Here is a 16720-nt window from a genome sequence, read left to right as displayed (position 1 = left end):
TGATGCAGCTTCCTGCTAAGGTACCTGCGAACACAGCAGATGAGGTGCTTCAGTTTAACAGCAGGTGGGAGACCAGGATGGAGTTCTTGGCCTCTGGCCTCATCCTGGCTCAGACCTGCAGTTGCAGCCATTTGGGGAGTACATCAGTGAGTAGAAAACCTGACCCAACTATTTCTTGTTAGAGAAAGCTCTAGTTAAAATGTAAATATTGCATTTTATTGGGAAAAAGCAGTTTATTAAACCATAGTCATTTGGCAATGTCTTGAGATATATTGGGAAAAAGTGACTTATTAAATCATAGTCACTTGGCAGTAACAAGTAATGACGGGTTGATTTGCTTTGCATGAGATCTGGGCGCAAATTCAGATCAAATACATATGTTATAATGAAGGACACATCAGGGGCATCAGTGGGAGTTTCCTTCAGAAACTGGAGATCAGGGAAGGGTGAAGAAGAATCTGAAACCTGGGGGCGGTGGCGTGAGGGTAGAATGACAAAACTTCTGTAAAGTTTTGTTTAGAACAATATCAACATGTTTGCATTTCACACAACATTTTTTCTTTTTATTTGGAATGACTTTACCAGAATATTTTTTCCTAGTTTGAGTTCATTTTACTATTCAAATATTTCCAAGACACTGCCTATTGATTTTTTTTCTTGTGGTTTAACACACAGTTTGATGTATGTTAAATAATGCCAAATTTCAGAACTCTCCGGAGCAAAGAAATACACCGAACGGAAAAAAGTATAAACTGTGGAATCACTCAATCTGTTTCAGTTCTTTTCTTCAATAAGCATGTGGAGTTACACCTGAGCAAAGTCTGATTTTCTCAGATGTGATTTAGATGTCTGTCTGAATACTTGGTTAGGTCTTTGCGTCTCTGTGAAGACTCTTCTGCCTCATCCATACTAGCTACACACAGTGTTTTTGAAAATAACTGTGAGTCTTCTGCCTGCGTATTTCCCATGCAACTTCATTGATTTTCATTACAAGCTGTGGTTTATTAGATGTGCTTATCTGATATGGGTGAGGAGCCCAAATAGGGACCTTATCATTCCCACATTCATGCAATGATTCCAATGTAATAAGAATGACAACACATTGATAAAACTAACCCTCCAACTACAGTCAGTTCAACCAATACTTTATTCAACATACATAGTTCATAACAGTTAACTAGTATTGATGGGTATCATTTAAGAGTGTATCTTCTTATTCACTCTTCATTTTATATTTGAAGTGATAGAAACTGGACTTAAGGTATTTTGTAGAAACTCTGAATACGTGGTTATTTTGAGGCAATTTTTTGTTTCAAAATGTTTTAATTATTTCCTTATTTATTTGAAAGGGAGGGAGAGGACAAGAAAGAGAGGGATGGAGGGACAGAGGGAGGTAGGGAGGGAGGGGGAGGGAAGAAAGGAGAAGAGGTGTGTGAGAGAGAGAAATGGGGAGACAGAGAGAGGCAGGAGAAGAGAGAGAGGGAATGAAGGGTGAGAAAGAGAGAAGAGAGAATCTTCTATCTGTTGCTTCACTCCCCAAATGCTCACACTAGCAGAGAGTGGGCTCAACTGACACCATGAGCCAGATCTCTGTCAGGATTCTTCACCTGGGCGGCAGGGACCATTATATGAAGCTTTCCATGTGGATTGGCAGGTAGCTGACTTGGAGGCAGAGGAACCAGGACATGATCTCTCATTCTGCCAGGGGATACAGGCAAGCTAAGAGGCAGTTTTCAAAAAAGAGAATCTTTTAACTATAGAATGGTTAACAGGTATAGAATGGCTTGTGTTTTTTTTTCCCTAAGAGGAAATGTACCAGTATTCCTGAACCCTTCTGGCAAAGTGACAATCACATTTATTCAGAGGCATTGATGTTTTAAGCAGGTGTATTCTGTATGATTGAAAGCGTGGTATTTGTCTAAGTTGGCTTATTTTGTTCTTGTGTCTATGCATGCACTATTTTTGACATGCCCAAAGTTATGAATTGATATTGGACTTTAAATAAAATGAATATTTATGTCTGTCTCCCCCCCCTGTATTTGTTCTAGCTGGACTGGACCAATTTTGAGAAAAGGTTATAGACAACACCTAGAGTTGTCGGACATATACCAAATCCCTTCAGCGGATTCTGCTGACAACCTGTCTGAGATGTTGGAGAGGTATGCTCATTATATCAATATCAACAAGTTAAAAATAATATAGAGAATAGTGAATGTCTAAGTTCTAATGGGTGCAAAGGTAATGATGAATTATTTTATGGCCAGGTAAATTGAAGAACGTGTACTCAACATATGTTTATATTCATGGCAAAATAGAGATCCTACACATACATTTTCTGTATTATTGGGCACAATTTTTTTCTCCTCTATCTTTAATTGTGGAAACATTTCAAGTAGATACTAAAAATGTACTTTTTCAGTTCAACAACATTATGCCAGCAGAAGCCCATACATTCTATTTTTTCACTTTTGTGGATTTGAGGGATATCTCTTCTTATATTGTTAATAAATTATTTTCCTATACGATTGAATTTGGAAGTTTTGGAAACGTTTTGAAAGAGTGAAATACAACTTGTGGTGCTTCACGCATCTGTATCCTTGGGAAGTGAACTTGGTCTCACAGTTCATAATTTCCTGATAACTAAGGCCCTCAGATGGCATGTGTTTGAAGTATATTGGCTCGTCTGGTTCAATTTTGTAGCCCAGCGGTTATGACCATGAAGTTTCCCTGTAGAGTGAAAAGCACACATCTGTTCCCCAACCATAGCTAAGATATGCACTTTATATGCATAAATCTTAAAAAAATTTTTTATTTATTTATTTATTTATTTATTTATTTTTACTACAAAGTCATATATACAGAGAGGAGGAGAGACAGAGAGGAAGATCTTCCATCCGATGAATCACTCCCCAAGTGAGCCGCAAGGGCCGGTGTTGCGCCAAGCCGAAGCCGGGAACCAGGAACCTCTTCCAGGTCTCCCACGTGGGTTCAGGGTCCCAAATCTTTGGGCCGTCTACGACTGCTTTCCCAGGCCACAAGCAGGATGGGAAGTGGAGTAGCTGGGATTAGAACTGGCACCCCTATGGGATCCCGGGGCTTTCAAGGCGAGGACTTTAGCCACTAGGCCATGCTGCCAGGCCCATACTTCATGTCTTTACCTACTCCATTCTCCCTTGGGTCTGTCCTGGTGTTATTGAAACCATACCATTTACTCTTGCTGGTAATTTCTTTTCTCAGAATACAAGTTGTTCAGATTCCAGTTATTAAAAAGATCTCCGAACTTTGTCTTCCCCTTGGTTCACCATTTCACTTGTTTCTCTCTGCTTCTTAGGGCTAAAATTTCTCTTCTCTTCTAATCTCTTCACTTCTACCATTTTTTAAATTTAATTACACTGCATTATGTGACACAGATTTATAGGTACTGGGATTCCCCCCACCGCTTCCCAAACCCTCCCCCCATGGTGGATTCCTCCACCTTGATGCATTACCACAGTTCAAGTTCAGTTGAGATTCTTTCATTGCAAGCATATACCAAGCATAGAGTCCAGCATCTTATTGTCCAGATAAGTTCAACGGCTTGTTGGGGAGACCATCTGTGGTCTGAAGGTAGAGCTGGCAGAGTATCATCCCGATCAGTTAAAAACCCTGTCTACGGCCATACCATGCTTAATGCGCCCAATCTCATCTGATCTCAGAAGCTAAGCAGGGTCGGGCCTGGTTAGTACTTGGATGGGAGACCACCATTTTCTTAACACTACACTTTATCAGGGTTGTCAGGGTTGTCTTATGAAACATAATGATGTGTTTCTGCATTGCTTCACACTGACCACTTCTTCACCCTTTAAGTATTATTTGATTTAATGAGAAGTCTTCAGACAGTTCCAGGAAAATACATATTATATGAAAAGAAAAAGCTATACAAAGATTTTAAACATGTTTTGTACCAAAGTAAACTTTCTTTCAATTCCATTTTCTCCAAACTTTGGAGATACCCTCACTTGTAACATCTCTTTTCTGGGCTTTTTCATGTGACTCATATCTCTTTTGATGGAGAAGTCAAGTATGTTCTGTGCTTGGCTTCTCTCTGTTGTGAGTCACTGAAGGTTAAGGATGGCAGCTTCATGTATGTGAGTGAAACAGCTGAGGAAGGGGGCAAGGAAGTAGATAGACATGAAAGGGTGGCTAGCATTGTAGACATATCAAGTCTCAGTTGTGTGTTCTTTTGGGAGTGGCCTAGAATCATGCTTAATTAGAGTAACCTGAGACTAATAGGAATAGCCGTAGATTAAATGCAAAGTAATTCTTTATGTCTTGTCTGTGGTTGAAGACATTTTTCATTTCTGCACTGTTGGAAATATTTGACTAACATTTAGAGATACCTTTTCCCTTATGAAAAGTAAAAGGACTTTAATTGAAAGACATCAGCAGCAACACGTTAAATAAAAACTTGTCAAAATTCATACAGTATTTAAAACAAAAAATCAATCTCAGCAAGTTTTCTGGTTCTTGAATTCTTCTTCTCATCAGAAAAAAAATGTGGTCCCATTTGTCTCTCACAGACTTTTACTCCAGTTAATGGCTTTAGTCATTGAAGAAGCAGTTTGATAGTATTTATTTCATGCCTCTGCTTAAAAATACCACCAAGTACAACAAATTTTTCTAATACGAAGTCACAGATAACTCCGCACAACATTCTCACATGTTTTTGATCTGACAACTAAGCCTTATAAAATCTGCTCCAGTTCTAAACAGATAAACATCAAGGGATTAGGAGAGTGGATCTACAATATCTATCCATTGGTTTTTTTCCCCACTTTGTTCTAAGCACAGCAGTGTGTGTGTATTCTTGAGTCACACCATGTTTGTCTACCCTTTATATTGCTCTTAAGAAGCCCAGCACTTTTTTTCCCTAATGTGTATAATGGGGTCCTTTCTTTAAGCCAACTCCCAGCAGAGTGATACACAGCAGAGCATTCAGTTCCACTGTATTATCTGGTTGAGCAATAGATTTTGTCTCTTTAATCATTTGGGTTAATCTCATTGGATATACTTATTGGAATCAAGTTGTACTAAGGGAAATAAGGCAACTCTAATATTTGCACGTTATAATTTGTTGGTCTCACTTTTATTCTTTTACAGAGAATGGGATAGAGAGCTGGCGTCAAAGAAAAAACCCAAACTCATTAATGCCCTTCGGAGATGCTTTTTCTGGAGATTCATGTTCTATGGAATCTTACTGTACTTAGGGGTAAGGATCTCAATTATAAATTCATTATGGATAGCATGATTGTGTTCGTTTTGTGATTACAGAAGGATTAGCACAATCTGGTCACCGGGTGTAAAGATATAAAGTATCATTCCAAACTCCAGACAGTAAACAACTGCCAAGAACTCCAGTAAAGTTCGGTTAAAATACTTTGGAACTAGGTTGTCCTGTAACACAGGTTGTGATTTACAACTGGAAATGGGTTCAGCAAGAACTGCTTGTTCCGAAAATTGTTTTCTCTTATGTCACCAAGCATGCACTATGATTGCACTCTTTTTTCACTGTTTGTATATACATACATGTATATATGCACATATACACACACAAATGCTTATTGGAAACATGTCTGATTGCTGATTTTTTTTCAATTAGTAGAATTTAAAAATCGAGCAGTCAGGCATTCTTGCATTTATTTTCTCTTTCCTATGTCTTCCTCAGTGTGAAGACAGCAACAGGCTGCCATTCCAGGCTATGTAGCAATCCAGTGGCTCAGCTGCTGTCCAACATGACCCAGACCCATCATTTCTTCCTCACCAGGCATCATGCTGAATGCTTGGCTTAGTCTGTAAGAGGAGATATACACAAGGCTCAAGCTTGTTTAGTTTTTGAGTAAAGGCTGTTTACAGTATTTTTGGACGGGCGTAATATACAATATAGACTGGCTTGTGTTGGTGTTGCTCTTGAGGTCTTAGGGTGTTACCAGTACCACAGTGTTCACCAAACAGGTGGCGTCTGTCCATCCATTATAGGAAAAATCTATTGAATCATCTAGCTTCAGAAAGATGAGAGCAGTTAGGTCCAGAATGTTTTCCAGCACTCTTGATACTGGGAAAAAATTGGGTTTAAAGTAATAAATCTACATATATAATTTTTTATATCACATGGGTCTATATATGTCCTCTAATGTGTGCACACATCACAAATATACTTCAAAAAGTTTGTGAGAAAATGAAATTTTTTGTTATAAGTTTTATTTTGGTAGAACATGCTTTGAAATTCACATTTTTAAAATATTATTTATGTGAGAGACTGCGATACAGAGTTTCTTTCCTCTGTTTCACTCCTCAAAACGCCCACCACAGGACTGAAAACGCAATTTGAAACCCAGTTACTATCCCCAAGGCCTGCGTTAGAGGGAAGCGGGGGTCAGGGATAGCACCCAGATAATTTGAATTAGCAATGTAGGTGCCTTAAGTTGTATGTTGAACTCCTTTATAAGCTGATTTATATATTCCATTAGTTTTGTGAACTTTGAGAAACACATAGTAAATTGAAATAATATCCAGTCTCTTTAGGTCTGCTGTCTGTGGCTGTTCTGGTGTAGCTGATTACAATTGCTGTGTATGTTTGTCTCTAGAAACCTTGGTTCTACCGTGGTCTTTGCATCTTCTCAGGAGGTACAGCCCACACTTCAGGGGGCAAATCAGCATAAGACTTTCAGGAGGCAGCAGTGCAAGGAAGCCAATCAGAGTTTTCTTCATGCCAGAGGAAGAGTTATGTAAAATCTATTCGAGGGCCAATAGGGCGAAATGTTAAACCAACAGGCAACATTAAGGGATAGAAGAATGGGGTAGGTGTGAAGAAGGTCTGAAGTCTCAAGATTGAAAAGATTCCAGCACAAAGGAATTTGCTGTGTATTGGTGATCCTTGTAGGGGGATGAGGAAAGAGTCTCTCTGGTGCTTCTTTGTATTGGAGGCTCCTGCTGTCAAACCAGCAACCAGAGAGGCAAAGAAATCTGCTGATGACCAACTGAGGAAAGGCCCCCTTGGGGAGAAGCAGCTGGCATGTGCTTGGTAAGAAGGTGTACTGAGAGAAATGTATACTGTAGTGGCCTGTGTGTGGAGAGGCTGTAGGGTTTGAACCCTTGTCACAGAGAGAAGAGCTTGCTGAGTCACACAGTTTAAAGAAGTGAGAACAGTGAAGTCTAGGTGTCAAAGGTTTTAGATCATCGCAGTGGTTAAGTGCATGAATCCACCTTATCTCTCAGCTTGATGCTTCTTGTTCCTTGCAACAAGAAGAGAAAATGGAGCTGCTGGAAGATAGCCTATAACTTTTTAAAGAATTTATATCCATGCTGCACTATCTATATAATTCTTTCTGGGCATTTCTTCTTTCCATCAAGCAGGTGAGGATAAATAAGTCAGAATTCTTCAAAATGCTCTAATGCCCTCCATTGAAATATATTGAATCATGGTGACTGTGGTGTAGAAAGCATGTGGCTAAATTCAGCACTGAGAATAAAGCACTATAAAATTTGCTAAGTGTGAAAGGTTAAGAAAAAGGAAATGTCATCATGTAGGAGCCTATATCTTTGAAATACTGATGTAATTCTAAATCATGTTAGCTGGGGCTTCCCATCACTAACTGGACACTTATTTTTTTCTGCACCTGACACCACAACCAGATAAAATGTCCTTAACACTGAAGAACTCCCAGCATAAAGGAGACACTGGTTGTTCAAAAACTGACTGTGGGAGTCAGTTATGGAGAGTCTGGGAAGGCTATGTAGAGGGAGTTCTGTTGGCTGATTATGGAGAGAACATGATCGTCCCAAGGCCTTTATTAAAAGAAATTCATGGGCGTTCATTCACTCAAAAAATGTTCTTGATTCCTAGGCAGCTCTGGGCACATTTCCACCTTTAAATTGAGACACATGGCAATGTAATTGGGGTCAAACCATTTTTCTTGGTTAAATTATAAGAAGTTTAAGGGCGTGATAGAGATAACTGGGGACTCATGTTACCAATGTTCTCACCTGTCAGTTCCCACACTATGATCACATAGCAAGATCTGTGTTCGTTATGGTGAACAAAAAGATTAGGCTAGCCTTTGAACATAAGCCTCTTGATAAAGAAAGGAAAATGTTTGGGGGGACTGTGCTCCCAGGTCATCCCTGCCTTAGTCTGTGACCTGTGCCTGTCTTCAGTGAGATTGCCTCCTCTGTGGGCTGCTGTCTGCAGAATATCCTTCAGGAGTCCCCTCGCATCTGTTCTGTCCCAACCTCACATCCCCGTGTATATCCAGCTGCTTCTCTCAGCCCAGCCATGACTTACCCACTGCACTTCCTGTACTCTCCTATACGCTCACTGTTCCTACTCTCTTCTGGATCCCACATGGGTAACACACATGCCATGTTTTACATCTTGGTCCAGTTCTTGCAACAGAGAACACTTAGAAGTTCATGGAGCTTGGAGTTCTTCATTGAAATGAGAAGAATTTTTACCTTAGTCTTCGGAGTAGCCCGTGGTCTGCACCCCAGATCATGTGATTTAATAGGTCTGGGAAAGGGTCTAGGACAGCATTCATCTTGAGATATTCCACAGGTGATTCTGATTGTACCGTCAGGCCTGAGCGCCACTGGGAGACAAGCACCTCATTGAACACTGAATGACCTGACTCTTGCAGGATGTCAGATGAGTGCATTGGGTTGGCACACAGAAGCAGAACTTTGTAGTTTGATTTCCTTTCTTAGTGATAATATTTATAGTGAAAGTAAGGGCAGCATATGCAGTATCAGAGAGGCAGTGTTTCTCAAGCTTTTCTTACTAAAGTCACCAAGAAATCAAGGTGAAATTTTGACTCCAGAGCCTTTGGTGGTTCCAGTAGCACTCGGAAAGTCATGCTTTGAGACGCAGGGGCTGAAGGGGAGATGGAAGAAGAAGTCCAGGCAGAAGGAATAGTGGCTGTGGAGAGAAGCGCCATCAGACTAAACTGAACTGGGGAGCCCTTAAACAAAAGCAAAGGAAAGCTCACCGAGACAAAAATATGCCTACAGCTTTATAGGAGAATCTCTGTGCAAAGGATTAATTTTTAAAACAAAAATTGAGGGATTTAAAACTTACTGTTTATTTGAAAGCTAGAGGTACACAGAGAAGGAAACAAAGATATCTTCCATCTGCTACTTCACACCCCAGATGATTCCATTGGTCAGGGCTGTGTGGGAATGAATCCAGAAGCCTGAAGTTTTTGCTTCTGGGTCTCCCAAGTAGGGCCTAACCACTTGGACCATCTTCTTCTGCTTTTCTAGAGTCATTAATAGGGAGTTGGATTAGAAGTAGAACAGTTATGACTTGATTCAGAACCCATATGGGTTGCTGGCATTGCAGACAAAGTTTAACCCACTGTGTCACAGCACTGGCCTACTGTCAGCTTTCTATGTTTTGCCTCTGGCAATACCTCCCAAGACTCCAGGGGAGAGAATCGGAGACCATGGGGAGGGCCAGGCTACAGCTAAATAGGACTCTGGTTTGACTTCAGTCAGGGGAGATGTCCTATAATTTTCTGTGGAAACTTTGCTAAATGGGTTGGTTAGGCTTTTTTTTAAAAAGATTTATTTATTTTTATTGGAAAGTCAGATGTACAGAGAGGAGGAGAGACAGGGAGGAAGATCTTCTGTCCAATGATTCACTCCCCAAGTGAGCACAACGGCCGGTGCTGTGCTGATCCAAAGCCAGGAACCAGGAACCTCTTCCAGGTCTCCCATGCAGATGCAGGGTCCAAATGTTTGGGCTGTCCTCGACTGCTTTCCCAGACCACAAGCAGGGAGCTGGATGGGAAGCGGAGCTGCTGGGCTTAGAACTGGCGCCCATATGGGATCCCGGGGCATTCAAGGAGAGGACGTTAGCCACTAGGCCATGGTGCCAGGACCCTGGTTAGGCTTTTAAATGCCTTGTTGGAACAGGATGAGACCTCAAAAGCATTCATTCTCAGTAAAATATGCATCCAAGACAAAATGCATGTCCTGTTCCCCTATGTGACAATTTGCAACAAAATCTATTCGTAATTTAGGAATTACCTGTACTTAAGATTTTACAACTTAGATATGAAGGGATGAAATATGTGTTCTTTTGTAGGAACACGATGTACCTTTCATTATTGTAGCTATCTAGTATTTTACAGTTATGAATACGAAGTGGTGGCAGCAACTGAAATGCACATGATGCACTTAAATGGGTGCTATCTCCAAAGCTGCAGCGTTTTTCTGTTTCCTCTGAACTCTGCTGGGAAACGTGTATGACTCAATGTCCCAACTACATTGTGCGATTTGGGAAAATCAAAGAACTTGCTTGAACCTCAGTGCCTTTACCCATGCAAGAAGACGGGCCATACCATCATGTACTGTGTCTACAATCCTTTCCTTTTTCAAAATTTTGTGTCTAGGACTTGGGAACCTAGAGCAATGACGTTTATCTTAAAGGACATTGGTTTAACTTATCGCTTGATGTGTTGTGTTGATACTTGAAGTGGTTCTCTTGGTTGGCTTGTTAAGCAACTGAGAGAATGAAATTATAACATTTTCATTTTGAATTAAGGTTATGAATATAAGAAGTGGCTTTGGAGTCAAATTATTCAGTTCAACTCCCAGTTCTGCCATTTATGAGCTGGATAATTTGTGGCAAATTATTTAAATTTTCTTTGTCTCAGTTTCTTTACTGTGAAATAGAGCCAGTGAAAACGTGTGTCATGGAGTTGTTGTGAGGATTAAATGAATTAAGCATATAGGATAATGCTGTATGATGCTAGCTCTCCATAAGTATTAGCTAGCCATTACTATTTATGTATTTATAGGGTAATCAAAACAGTTTTATAACTCTAACAAGCCATATATGAACAACTGAAGAGTAGAAAAGTCTTAGGCAGGTGAGCAGAGAAATCCCCAATAACTTAGCAAGTGAGGAACTGAACTCTACATCCTGTCTAATAGTGAGGTCTAGGAAAAGCCAAATTGGGAGCCTGACCAGTAAGGTACAGACTGAGCAATTATAACCCAGCTGATTTTTCCCTATCTGTTCAAAACATTCTATATTAGTCTCTCTCTGTCTGAGCCAATTTGAGGGCTCAGATGGTCATTGCAAGAGAGGAAGGGGAGGGAAAGCTCGAACTAAGTAAGGACCAGAGAAGGCTCCTCTCCAAAGTCCATGTTTTTTTTTACATGCTATAAGCAAGTCTACAAGAACAATTTGTTGTTATAGGAAACAGGAGAATATTATCCTAATGTTGAAAAATGATAGAATTCTAAATATTACTACAGAACTCAAAAATACTATTTTATAAAATACATCTTCCATTGTATTTTCTGGATCAAACTTATTATTGCTGTTCTCACAGCAAATTCTGTCACTTTTTCTTATGAAGCATGGAGAGAAAAGCTGATCTTTCTAGTGAAAGTGTTATTATTTGCCAATAATGAAATGAGAAAATGAATACCAAAAAGAAAATACTGAAAGCAAAATAGCCTAAATTTGTTTTTAAATGCAAAACCTGGTTCAAAAACATATTTTTGAGGTTCCTTTTGGCATAATGCATATGTATTATTGCAAAAGCTAAGAAATGGTTAGCAACATGAGGTAAATATTCAAAAATGAACCCCTTAAACAATCCTTCAGTTGGTTGGGCATGAATAGACCTTTATTTTCAAGGCGGAAATGGAGAAAGTCAAATCTTACCATCAGAATCCGGTGAATCAAGAAAAGCCAAAACTGAACAGTCACAGTTAGCCTGTCAAAAGCAGAGTCAGAAGCCTCCTCTAGGCATGTCGACTCTTCCATTACTGCAAAATCTGGTATTTTTTTCTTTGATTTTTGCTTTGGCATTATGGTTTTATAAAGGCATGTTCTACCTAATCATTAGTTAAGAAAATACCTTTTTTTTTTTTTTACTTTTCACATTTAAAAATCTAATCCTTTTGCAATGTATTTTAATGTGTGTATGAGATAGCTAATTTTCATAAGGTGAATATACTGTTTTCTAATTTATTACATGATCAGGTTTTTTATTGAATTAAAAAGTTTGTATTATCTATTTAATTGGACCTGGTTTTGAACTTTACGGATAAATCTGTCTAGTTCTTTGTCATGCCACACAATATTATGGCTTGATGACTTAGACATTGTCCTTACTTACACGTGATTCTTTTTTTTTTACTTTTTTTATTAATTATTATGCATTATGTGACAGTTTCATAGGCTCTGGGAATCCCCACCCCTCCCCACGCCCCCCCCCCCTGGTGGAGTCCTCCACCTTGGTGCAGTATTACAGTTCAAATTCAATCAAGATTCTTTCCTTGCAAACATATACCAAACATAGAGTCCAGCTACTTATTGTCCAGATGGGTTGAACAGTTTCTTGGGGAGACCATTTCTGGTCCAAAGTTAGAGCTGGTAGAATATCATCACAGTCAATTAAGAGTCCCAATATAACATTAACAGCAATTTGTAACATTATGGAATTGACATGGTTTTGGGTAACCAGTATGTTAATAAAAAAACAAAAAACAAGTTCTTAACCACAGCTTATGTTTTGCTCATTGACATTTCAATTTTAGTTTGTATACAGGACCGGCTGCTATATACCTTAAGATGGCTATAAGGTACCATTCAGCTGTCTCGTGTCTATTTCATTTTAGTATTTAGCCATTTGTTGTGTTGAAGTATAATTTTACTGATCTTGGCAGATTTTAGGATAATCTAGACTGGCTTGTAACTCTAACAAGACACTTGTCAACAATTAAGGTGCAGAACATTTTTTTTGGGGGGGGAGGGTGTGTGCAGGAAAGTCCCCAACACCACGGTGAAGAGTGACTAATCTTCGTGTCCCACCCAGCGAGGCATGAGCAAATCCATGCCAGCTCTTTCCTGTCAGATTCCAAGCTCTACTTTTTGTTGTTTGTCTATTTATTTTAGGTTTTTTTAGTTTGTATGATTGTTTGTTTGCTATGAGGGGTTTTCGGAGCGATCCTGATGGTCATCGCAAGGGAGGGTGGGGGTCCAGAGGTGGAGCCAGGCTCGGACCAGAGAAAGCTCTCCTCCCTCTTACACGTGATTCTTATGCTTTAAACGTTTTTGTTTGTTAGCCTCTCATTTTTTTTCCAAGTAAAATTTAGGATCATCCACTGATTCAATAAATGTTACTGTGTGCTAGGAATTGTGTGTGAAGTTGGCATTATTGCTGAAACTAAGATAGATGATCCCTTCTCTTATGATGTTAAATGTTCACTTCCAAAATATCTACGTAGTATTTTGATGAAAACGACATTAATTTTGTAAAATACCATGGGTGAGAATGTGATCCTGGTAGCATTAAGTTTTTGTTTTTGAAGAGTTTTAAGCCTGTGTATTTGAAACTTCTAAGAAGTCTCACAATAATGTTATATGAAATATGTTTTAAGAAAAACATGTGTGCTCTTCAGCAATTCCATGTATTTATCTGTCTTTTTGGTATTATAATGCACCTTTAAGTATATTATCATCATTGTTATGAGTGAAATAATTGTTTAATTATCATATTTTGTTTATATAATCTGTCTTCTTAGTATATTTGTGTTTGAACTCTGTCTAGTAAGTGTCTGATTCAATTAAATGTGTTATATAAATAGTCACATTGCTGATAAGGAAACTTCTGGTTGTTTCTTTAAATTTTTTATTTTCTTGTTGGATTACTTTAGTTATAAGAGCCAGAAAAAATATCGAATTTCCATAATAGCTGGTATTCTTACTGTTGTTCTCTTGATACTAAAGGTGATGTTTCTGGAGTTTGGTTAATGATCCAGATGATTGAAATTTTTAAGGAGAAATTCTTTCTCAGGGTGACAAAATATCTTTATGTCCAAGAGCATTTTTCAGAAACAAAGATTAAAGATTTATTAGATTTCTTATTGAAATACACATAGATTTTTCTGCAATCTATTGGTATTCCGTTAATGGATTTCTCAGTACTGAATGGTCCTAGATTTACTAGGATAAACACATAAAATATGTTTGAAAGAAGCGGTCACACACAATAGAAACTGTCCCCTTATAAGTTTTTCAGCCATTCTGCTTATATTAAAAATGAATATACTTTACACTTGAAACTATTGTTTTTTTTTCAAAACTATTTTTTTGAAGGTTAAGCTCTGTCCAGATTTATTCTTTTTAACATAGTTGCCAATCTGAGTTTTATTTGCTGGTTTTACTTAAACTTTCTTTCATGGACTGATCATCCAGCAAAAACAGATTTTTCATTTCTAGAAATAGCTGACCCTGTTTCAGATATGCAGGCAGGAAAGACAATGTTAAACGATTTGTGTTCATTTACAATCTTTAAAGTCCTGTGCGTGACCACACATGACTTGGAGGTATTTGCAGCCTTCTAATTCCATCCCCCCACGCCCACCGACACTGTATGCACAAAGAATACAGCAACTGGAGCTACTGGCCAACCTGGTTCGTTGTACCTGGATGCTCTTTGGACTCAATTCGGATTTGCATACTTCGGGTAGTCATATCGGGATATAGGGCAGGACAATTACCCTAGGAACACTTAATCTCATCCATGCGACTCTTAAGACCCAGATCATAAAATCAGAGATGCTAGTCCTGGAGGGAGCCTCAGAATCGGTTTTTCCCGCGTCTTGGTTTTTAAGTGAGGAAAATTGTCAAGCGATGGCAAGTGACTAAGATGACACGCAAAGTGTAGTTAACAATGCTCTAGGTTTTATGGCTCTGGGTTCAGCATTCCTTTTGCTGTCACGCTAACTTAAATCTATGTGTTTTTATATCAAGGTGAGTCATTAAGCGAATTACACCTCTATGTGTGTCTCATTCAAAAGCCATAAACATTTCACGAAATTTAAAAATAATTGTACATTGTTTCTCATTACTTGCAAACAATTTGCTCATACACATTCATGTGGTGGAAAATCAGCAAATTGCCTGGCGTCTCTGCTGCAGAGCAGCAAGGTTCACGGAGCTGTCACGCAGAGGATGCAGAACCATGTCTCGGTCATCCATTCCTGGGTCGTCGGCGTAATCACCTGTCCTCTTCATAGATTGAGCAGAGTATCAGTTACCATTGCTGTGTTTTCCAAATAAAAAAAAAATCAGGTGGTATCCGCAAATGGTTCCATTGTAAATATTAGAGAACATGTTGTTCAAACAGATTAAGAAAACTGTAGAAGGGTTGGGAATGTGGAGAACTGAATTTTGGTCTTGAATGGTAACAGCTCTATTTGGTGATGAAGTTTCTGTCAGTTTGCTATTTAAACATGGTTCTACTGTTGGAATTTTCTCTGCTGAAAATCAACTACATTTTGGTCTGTGAACTCATGCTTTCCCACAATGATGACTACCGATGTCTTTGTGAAATAGCCACCGTCATTCAAACAATGAGCATGTCCTCTTCTAGTAAGGCAAGTTGACAGTTCCCTCAGTGAAGACAGTTTGCTAATTGAGCATACCTTTCAGAAATAATGTGTATCTTCATCGCTTTGTTACGAATTGCAACCAAACAATAAGTCAGCAGATAAATCCAATGTGATAGAGGAGAGGCTATGAACAGTGTAATGGAGATCCAATGGTAGGCTTTAATTCAAATTAATCAGCAGCAAGAAAAAAAAAGTTATGCAAAACTGAACATATAACTAAAATGTACAGCTGTAGCTCACTGGCCAATCTAATTCTTTCTGTTTTCCTTTTTTCTCAGTATGTTATTTTAAGCATTTCATTAATAGAAATTTTTCCTTGGAAATATTTATATACCTTTTACTGCAATATGATGTTATCAGTGGTTCTACATTTTTTGATATAATTTCTGTCAGCAGTTCTCTGACTCATTATGTAAACACACATACATATAAGGAAGACACTTCAAAAAGTTTGTGGAAAAATTTTGGAATCAAATTTTTTGAAATCCATGTTCAGGAGGGGGGTTCAAACAGTTTATGAAAAGCACATATTATGAAAAAACTATGGGTGGGTGTATTTAAAAATATATTTGCACTGCAATAAGCTTATCTATTGCTTCAATTTCCGTGAACCTTTTAAAGTACCCTCATGTTTTGTGAGTGTGTGTGTGTAAGGGAAGGAAAGTGCTCATGCTAATTAGGAACTAAGCAGTTGCTTTCAGTCATTGTCTTTCAATAAAGAAAACGGTGCTTTATCTGGAATTCTGTCTACAGGCATCAGTGTTCCTTGCTGTCTGCTTCATGACTGCATTGGGAACTTCTGACATAGATAGTACACCCAGTGCTCTGTGACTCCAAGGAGCATTTTAACCAATGACAACCCCACTACTAACAGAAAAAGGAATCAAAGTAAATGTGATGTTGACCTTTGTTTATGCAAAGCAACAGAAAATAGGTTCTATAATAGAGTAGTAATCTGAAAACAATTTTCAGGATAAAATATTGCCTCTGTAAGCATATTATGAAAATGAAGGCAGAGATATTTAAACATTTACTTTTTACAAATGTTTATTTGTTTTTATTTGAAAGGCAGATTTACAGAGACGTGTGGGGGACAGTGAGGGAGAGAGAAGTATTTTTCATCTACTGGTTCACTCCCTAAATGGCTGCAGCCAGAGCCAGGAGTTTCTTTTGGGTCTCCCATGTGGGTGCAGGGTCCCTAAGACTCAGGCTCTCTTTTGCTGCCTTCACTTACCATAAACAGGGAGCAGAATCAGAAGCGGAGCAACTG

The 16720-nt window shown here is 38.7% G+C and overlaps 1 protein-coding gene across 1 annotated transcript in view; it reads left to right on the top strand.

The window, feature by feature from the left end:
- CFTR (CF transmembrane conductance regulator) overlaps positions 1 to 16720 on the top strand; it is a 148954-nt gene that overhangs the window by 28004 nt on the left and 104230 nt on the right. Inside the window, exons 2-3 of the mRNA XM_058681327.1 lie at positions 2049 to 2159; positions 5140 to 5248. Coding sequence (XP_058537310.1) covers positions 2049 to 2159; positions 5140 to 5248 — 220 coding nt within the window. The remainder of the gene's footprint in view (positions 1 to 2048; positions 2160 to 5139; positions 5249 to 16720) is intronic.

This window comes from Ochotona princeps, chromosome 25, assembly GCF_030435755.1.
Source record: "Ochotona princeps isolate mOchPri1 chromosome 25, mOchPri1.hap1, whole genome shotgun sequence".
NCBI lineage: Eukaryota > Metazoa > Chordata > Mammalia > Lagomorpha > Ochotonidae > Ochotona > Ochotona princeps.
Note: the sequence above shows the minus strand (reverse complement) of the source record. Positions and strands in the feature narration are given on the sequence as shown.